Source organism: Pinus tabuliformis, chromosome 2_1, assembly GCF_031772625.1.
Source record: "Pinus tabuliformis cultivar Carrire ecotype Pingquan chromosome 2_1, CPIR1, whole genome shotgun sequence".
In the NCBI taxonomy this organism is placed as follows: Eukaryota; Viridiplantae; Streptophyta; class Pinopsida; order Pinales; family Pinaceae; genus Pinus; species Pinus tabuliformis.
The window spans coordinates 40942637-40951452 of record NC_142299.1 but is presented as its reverse complement, the minus strand read 5'-3'; the positions used below and the strand labels follow the sequence as shown (position 1 = coordinate 40951452).

Below are 8816 nucleotides of genomic sequence, written 5' to 3'. Positions count from 1 at the left end.
AGGGCCAAAGACCAGTGAATTGCCCTATCAGACCCTTTTCGGCCAAAGCAAGTGCAGCCATTCTAGGCAGAGTAGGAGGAAGGGAAACCTCTTGTAATCCTTCTATTTTTTTAACAAATTTTGAAATGGCTGGGCGAGCTCGTTGAGGCGGCAAGGAGCTAACAAGAGCTGAGAAAGCCAGCTGCTGAGCGACCTCCTCCGATGGAGCCTCTGGAGGGGCCATCAAGAAAGAGAGGGGCGCGAACCAGAGTTCTGATGGCGGCCAAGGTAGCGCGCTCGCGCGCTAGGGTTCTCAGGAGTGCGGGTTCGTGAGTAGAATAAAGGTCAAATACATCTTAATAAAGAAACTCATGTTCCATTCCTATTCAATTGTTCACATTACATGTTTTTAATTATGCAATTATCATTTTTACAATTATTAATATAAACAAGTGGCTACATTTTTCTTTCTCAAATCCATTTGTCTTCCATGTTTTGGGTTGACGCATTTTAGAACACTATAATGTGCTAGAACTATTAAATATTTTTCCATTTCGAATCTTACATATTTTGACTAATAAGTGGAGTGATGAATTGAAAACTTTTTATTATTTCCACTGCACAAGTGCATGCATGAGTTCTACTAATCTCCACTTACATGAAACTATTCACTAAGGCGTAGTCTAACTTATAGATGAAATGGCTTTTTTCACCAGAATTTGGCAATACACTTGAAAGCAAGATTATGTTTTTTGTTGTTTAAAATGCATTTTTGAATGCACAATCGGATTCAACACCTTGAAAAAACCTTAGGGCACTTGAATTTTGTATATTAAACAACTTAAACTCAGGTTTTTAAAATTCTTCGTCGAATTTTGATTAAAATTAACCAAAAAAAATGTTGTGAAAATTTCCATTTCGTCTATTAGTTATACTATGTCATTAACTAATGATAATTGCATGGCTAATTCATTAGGACTAAGTGTATTTTTCTTCAACCAATGTTCACATATCTCAATATTCACTACTATATTAATTCATCCTTACAGAATGTATTGCATTAAATTGTATTTTGTCATAATTTTGTTCACATTTCTATAAATTCACTACCAAATTAATTTGTCATGTAAAATATATTGCATTAAATTTTACTTTCTTCCAATGAATAAATATAATTCTTTTTTTTCATCAATTTTATTTCTTCTTTCCCACTTGCAATTTTTGTTCATTAATTTCTAATTGTGTAGATTCTATTAAAGGAAGAGAAAGAAAGTGATAACGTGATGAAATGACAATGAAGCATCCAAGTCCCTTTTATTGTGGAACGTGGTCATCGACGGTGGGAATTGATGATCATCTTTTATATTCCGTCTATTCCAGACGTAATGATGAGAATTTAATTGGCCAATACATATGATCAGTTATAGTTTATAAACCATCATCAAGAAATAGATTTTCCGCGCTGATTACAAAGAGGTTATAATAATGGAATAAATATTAAATACATGGTTTACTATATAGATATATGTCTTTCGGATTAATCACATTATTAGGATTTGGTTGACGTTTCGAATCAACTAATGTGGTTCATCCTCAGGCAAGGTGAGAAATGAATGGATCTGTAGGACTAAATAGTATGGATGTATCATTGCTAAGAGTTAGCCGTTAAAAATTAGTTAATAAAGTAAGTAACATATTATTTAAAGATTAGTGGAGGTGAACTGCGAGATGAAGACGGATCGGAGCGAGAGCAAAAATAATTTTCTTTATTGGACTAGGGTTTTCTCACTGCGCGGGGGCGAGGAGGCTGAACCCTAGCCGCCTCTACCCCCGGTTTCGCCTCTGCTTCTCTGGCTGGAACTGGATGGGTTTCTTGCTGCTGCAGACGGTGTTGTTTTGGACGCACGCTGGCCTATCCTTGCTGTTTTGGAGCGTTGAGGGAACAGGGGTGTGGAGGTGACTGTCTCTGCTTTGTTTCGTGCCGCTGCAACATGGCTGGGTTTGCTGGGGTTTCTGTTGGCTGCTGAGGAAGTTTGGGGCAGTTGTTTTTACATCTGGTTAGTCTATTTCAGGAGGAGAGTTTTGAGGGGGCAGGGTAGGAGTGGCTTCCTTGGGTGCTCTCTTCCTCATTCCGTGCCTCCCTTTCTTGTCTGGGCTGCCAGATTTAGAGCTTCATGTTCTCGGTTTCTCTCCTCAGTAGTATTTTCCGTTTGTGGTGGTTCGATGTCGAGTCTGCGCTGAACGACTCTTCTGCCGCTTCACTCTTGGTGTTGCACCTCTGCTTTCTTTGCTGTCTTTTGTTAATGGGTATGGGTTACTCTCTACAGGTCTACTCCGGGGCTCAATATTGGCCCTTTTGGGGTTTTTTGGGCTCCTGTATCTGCACGTACTGGGGTTTACATACCCATTTTGTTTTTCTGGCTTGTCTGAGGGCTTTTTCTGGAATACTTCATTTGGAGTATTGTTTTGTAAGTGGCTCTGCTCACATTTCTTCATATGCTTTTAAGCATCTACAACATGTAATTTTCTGAAATCAATGAAAATTACCATATTTCTCACGGGAAAAATAATAATAATAATAATAATAAAAATATTATTTAAAGATTAGTGGTAAAAAGTTGTCTACTAAAATAATATATATTTAATATAATTAGTTAAAAAATAGTTATTAAGAATAAATGAATGTATAATATTTTAATTCAACAAATTTAATAATTATTTATTGTATAATATTATATCACTCTTACAAACGACGAGGTCCGCTGCATGCCGACTTTTTCGCGTAAAATCAGAGAGAAAACAATGTGAGTGGGCATATGCATTTCAAGTCAACGAAATTCAACCAACTTCACGGAAAGTTGTGGTGGGTCCACGATAATGCAATATTCATGAAATAACGGAGTTGTCTATAATGCCACTTTTTGGAGATTTCGGTGACGGAATCCGGCGGAAGAAATTGAGGTTGAATCTTGATTTGTTGCAGTTAAAATGGTTTTTTAACTGCATATTTGGATTCAGCACCCTAAAAAACCCCTTGGACGCTTTCATTGTGCAGAAACTAACTATCAAACTTGCGATTCCAATAAATTCCTGCCGGATTTCGACCAAAAAAACCCGCCGGAAAAACTTTCAAAAAGTCGCGTTATAGACAACCGCTGAAATAACAGAGAAAGAGATATTGATAGTATTAAAATCACCGAAATTCAACGAACTTCACTAAAAATTGCGCTAGGTGGTGGGTCCACGATAATGCAATATCCATGAAATAACAACGAAAGAGATATTGAGAGTATTATTGCCACGAAAGATGCGATGACTGGCTTGCAAAAACGGGAACGCAATCATCGGAAAAGACAAATGGCTGAGCGGGATATAAAGGTGAAAAAATGGTACTACTAGAGTAGTACTAAAAAAATATTAATAATTTATCATAAGAAATCAAGTAAAAAAAAAGGATTACATCTTATTATTTAAGTATAAAAGTGAATAGAATGAGTGAAGAAAATGGGGCGATCTTTCCGTACAATTATTATTGAACTTGAGTAACGGCAATTCCTATTTCCACCCCATAGCATAGGGTTTATTAGGATTTATTTATTGCCGTTACTCAAGGCAATTCCTATTTCCACCCCCATAGCAAAGTTAATGCTATGGGGGTACCTGTGTCAGAGCCCGGCGACAGCAATCGATGGCATCGATCATACCCCTCCGACCTGCCCGCAAAAAGCCCTCCGACCTGCCCGCAAAAAGCCCTGTATTGATGAAGTAAATCTGCCGAAGTATGGATCCGCCGCCGGTGCAGTTCCCAGGACATCCCTCACATCAATACGATGGCATCAGGATTAATGCCGGAGGGGAGAGCTCACCAACCTCCTCCGGCCTTCAAAGTCCCGGGAGATTATCTGCAGTTCAATTCCCCAATTCGGAACAGCGCAGACCTGGAGCACCTTCGGCAATTCGGAACAGCGCAGACCTGGAGCACCTGGCCACTAGTTATCGACAGGCAAAGGTCTGCAAGGTTAGTGCTGCTACAATACTGTAAAACATATATTTTTGACTGCTTATTAAGTTAATCCGCCCTGTAAATCCTCTCTTGTATGTGATTTGTACGTAAGATCGGATTTCGTTTTCATTGTTATTGGAGATAATTTGATTTCATCGCCGATTTTTGTGGACACATTTTATTGCTATTTATTTGTTGAATTCAGTTATAGTTAAGTAAGTGTGAAAGTTCAGGTTGTTTCTTTTAGGGCGGGGAGGGGGCTTGGGTTTTCTCAGACGGCCGCAGGGGTGAGGCGGTTTGAAGTTCGTCGGCTTAAACCCTCTGCCTCCGTGCCTAGTGAATTTTGGATTTGGGTAAAAATCTCAAAAATTTTATTTTTGTAAATACAGTGTTTGTAAATACAGTGTTTGAATACTTGCTCGTCAACTCTCAACTAGTTTTCTTGGAAAAGCCATTGAAGGAATTTGGCATACCGGTGTGGTAGTTTATGGGAAGGTGTATTACTTTGGGGGTGGTATTCAACACAGCCCTACAGGGCAAACTCCTTATGGAAAACCGTGGAAAGTGGTTGAGTTGGGTGTCACTCACGTCCCGATGGAAATGTTTGAAGAATTCCTGGAAGAAATAAGCCCTCGCTATACAGCTGAAACATATAGTTTGTTGCACCATAACTGTAACAACTTCAGCAATGAGGTTGCACAGTTTTTGGTTGGCTGCAACACCCCAGATTTCATCCTTAGGCTCCCACAAGAAGTGATGAACAGCCCAATGGGCCCTTTAATAATGCCAATGATAATGCAGTTTGAAGCTACTCTAAGAAATAAATTTAACACCGTCAAAAACACATAATTTTTATTTACATTTACTAAAATCTCTGCAATTTTTTTCTTTCAAGAAATTCCAAAGAAAAAAACATAATCGTTAAACTAAAATCAGTGGATGAAAGCACTTACAGACTTTGTCCTTGCCGGATGTGCAACAGTGACCACAAAAAAATAGATATGAATATTGATTTTTATTTTAATCTGTTTTTATGATGTTTTTAACAACATTGTTGTTTACATATTCATTTATAAGGAAGTAAGAAAATGGAGGAAATTAGACATGAATGGGAGGTAACTATCAAAGGCACCAAGCAAGTGTTCACTTGTCTTGTTGGTGGCTGTGCGGGGAATTTGAGTCGATCTAAGTTATCTGGCCTTAATCATCATCGCGCTACCACCCACAATCTCCCACCAATTCCTCCACGTCAAAGAGGTCGAGCAAAAGATGCAAATGCTACATGGGCGGTCAAATCAACAAGTGCAGTTAAAAGGCAAAATGCCAAAATACAATATGACTTAGATGCAAGGCTATGTCGTGCACGACAACAAGCATATAAAAGATTTGTCAATGAAGAAATTCTTTCAGCTGTAAGTATTTATTAGTATTTATTTGTATATGATTTTTTATTAATATTGTCAATGAAGAAATTCATTCAGCTGTAAGTATTTATTAGTATTTATCTGTATATGTTTTCTATTAATATTAATTTATTGTTGTGGACTAAATTCATTGAAACTTGTTTTCACAGTCAGTTGCTACATTTGATCAGCTTAATGACACTTCGAAGCAAAGGATTTGTGAAAAAATTCAACGTTGGGATCAGAGTCTACCTCGTAGACGCATGCAGACAATGAAGCGCATAGATATTGCTATAAAAGAGAAAGCAAGCACTGAGGTTCCCGATGATGTGGGGGAAGAAGGATCAGATGGGCACAGCCATATATTAAACTTTGATGAAACCAATCAGGACAATGACAACACAGTTGAGTCCATTTTTTTGCAGATATTAATTTTTTAGACATTTTAACATTAAATAATATTTATATTTATTATAATTGTATACTAATTTCTCATTGTTATTGATATGCATAGCCTAATCAACAAAATTCCCCAAATTCAAGCCACCAACCATTGCGACGCTCACCTAGATTTCAAGGTTTTCAAGGGGTTACTGGGCCAGTAAGTTTTTAATCCATATAACCTATTCCAGCGAAAATATTAATATATAAATTGTTATGTTTTACCATAATGATGGGATTAAATTGTTATGTTTTACCATAATGATGGGATGAGAAATGGATGTCCTGTATTATATATCCTTATCTTTGATTTTTTTTTATTATGTGCGTGTGTGTTATTTCTTATTTATGGTGCAGGTGTTCCCTTTGGAACCATCACAATCAATGAAAACCCCTTGTAGAAGCCTTAAGAAGAATGGAAATGAAATGGTTCAAATGCTACAACCATCTTCATGTCCAATGTCACAATGCAAGGTAAGACTATATTTATTTATACTCTTATAATTTTATCATATTTTTACATTTAATTCTTTTTTATTCACATACTTATATCTATGTATAATCTAATGTTCAGAGTAATGAATATACATCTCCTAAAACACCTTTGCACATGTATGATGGTGGACATGATACTCAGCAAAAATCACATTCTCCTCAACCATTGCGGCATTCACCTAGACTTCAAGATAAATTAGGAGAGGTAAGTTATATACTACATATCTTAGCTCATAATAACATTGACGTATTTTTTTATGACTAGTTAATGTAATTTCTTTTCATATTCCTTAGATGTTCACCATATTCTCATTATATCTATATAGATTTTGATATTTATTGATAGCTAGTCAATGAAATGTATTTTCATATTCGTTACATGGTCAGCATATTTTCATTATATCTATGTGGATTTTGATATTTATTGATAATGTTTTAATTTCCACAGAAAACAAAAAAGATAAATGTTGATGCTATGGTTAAAAGGACCAAAATCACGCCAAAGGACTTGAAAGCTCGTGGGTTCAAGTCACGCAAACAATACATAGAGCATATATGTTCAACTAGCATTGCTCTCACTAAACCCACTAGGTTTGCTACTTTGAAGGCTAAAGATTCCAGCAAGTTTAAATGACTTAGGCTACAATAATATAACTTTAGCCATTGTTTTATCTATAAAGGGGCTACAAGGACAGTTTCAATATATGTAATCTCTGTTTTTTTTAGACTTTTTAATACATCATTTTTTTTTCCAAAAATTGTTTCCACATGCTAAGTATGTCTTTAAAATGCCAACATCTAAGATATTTTGTAATTTTGTAAATAAATCCAATTCCAAATAATTTTTTTTTTAAATTAAATTATTTTTGGTGACGTTGTGCTTGAAAATGGCAAGTCCTGGATTCAAAAAGGATATATACATTTTTGCCACCAAAATTCTTTTAACTACGTTAGAAGTCGCTAGTGGATATGAAAAACAAACAATATTAGTTAAGTTCCAAAATTTTAAACGTCTAAACTTTCGTTCTTGCCTGCATCAACACCGTGTCTTGTTTTATATTTTATACAGCTTCAATTTAAACAGAGTTAACTTTAGTTTTTATTTTTCATTACATTTTATGCTTACTAGAAACGATATTATTTTTTCAATCAAACTTGCATGGAGAAAAAACTTATACATTCACATGTTTTTTAATTCCCTAATGATTATCTTTTTTATCTGGAATAATATATGAAATAATATATAAATGGGTTAGTTTTGATAAATAATTGAATACTCAAAAATACTAAAAGATTACATGTTTTAATATTTAATTTTTTAAAATTATAAAATTATAGTATATATATATCATTTGGGTATTTAAAAATGTCTTACTATTTTATATACAAAATAGAGAATTTTCTTGATTACTATATATTAATTTATTTTTTATATGAAATAATATATGATTTTGTTTAATTTTATTTTTAAAATAAAATTAAAAAAATAGAATTTTTAGAAATGAATTAACAATTTTAGTTTTTGGAAAGTTTTTACTAAAAGAAATGTATACCTATTTTTTAATATGAACATTTTATAGTAATAAATATTTATTTGGTTCTTTTCGATTCTCTTTTCTTGTTTCACTTGCCTTGCCTTAACTTTGTTTTTAAACATTGAAGTTAGAGAATGACAAAGAAGTGCAATGATCTGTAAAAAGGAGTGCAAGAAGCATAAGGATGAAGAAGAGCCTTTAACTCAGATTACTTTACAATGGTTCATAGACATTTTAATCCATCTTTACTTTACATGCAAAATGCATTATCAATATCCAATCAGTCTATATTCACAAATAAGATTTTGGAGTGAAACAAAAATTATATGCTATATGGATAGATCACACATATATAGAATAAATTTATGTGGGATTGAGAACAAAAAATGCTTATGTTTGCATGAAGTATTTTCATTTTATTTTTTCATGAATAATATCAATATATAGAATAAATTTATGTGGGATTGAGAACAAAAAATGCTTATGTTTGCATGAAGTATTTTCATTTATTTTTTCATGAATAATATCATGTTTCGTTACATGTACTCAGTTCTCAATTTTATTTCATTTTTGTAAAATATATATTTTTATGTATATAAATTTTCCTTTAGATGTATTATTAGTCGAGATTTATTTATAGATTTCTTAGCATTCTATTTGAGACACCTAACCTTTGTTTAACTTTTATTTGGGTAAATTATTTTTATTTTTATTTATTTATATTTTTATGATTAAATTTGATATTATATGTAATACATTAATGTTTCTCTAACCAATTTGTATTTTAATACATAATTGTTTTACTAATCACATTTTCTCAATCTTTTCAACATTTTTCTATGATTCTTCAACTAATTTTATAACCCATACAACAACTATATAAAATCGTTGTTATTATTATTTTTTTCATTTACTATTTATAGAATAGATAATGTCCTTTCATGATTCTTTCACTAACTC

The 8816-nt window shown here is 33.7% G+C and overlaps 1 protein-coding gene across 2 annotated transcripts; it reads left to right on the top strand.

Moving 5' to 3' along the window:
• The first annotated feature begins 3678 nt into the window (after window positions 1–3678).
• On the top strand, window positions 3679–7083 carry LOC149198674 (uncharacterized). 2 transcript variants are annotated; one of them, XM_089399301.1, is made up of 7 exons: window positions 3679–3997; window positions 5060–5394; window positions 5556–5789; window positions 5900–5986; window positions 6184–6300; window positions 6464–6526; window positions 6770–7083. In XM_089399301.1, exons 2-7 carry the CDS (start codon window positions 5071–5073, stop codon window positions 6953–6955), a joined length of 1011 nt encoding a protein of 336 aa, XP_089255427.1. In that variant the 5' UTR covers window positions 3679–3997; window positions 5060–5070; the 3' UTR covers window positions 6956–7083. The 2 variants fall into 2 exon arrangements, with proteins under 2 accessions (XP_089255427.1, XP_089255426.1); XM_089399300.1 differs by having other exon boundaries at window positions 6401–6526.
• The last annotated feature ends 1733 nt before the right edge of the window (window positions 7084–8816 follow it).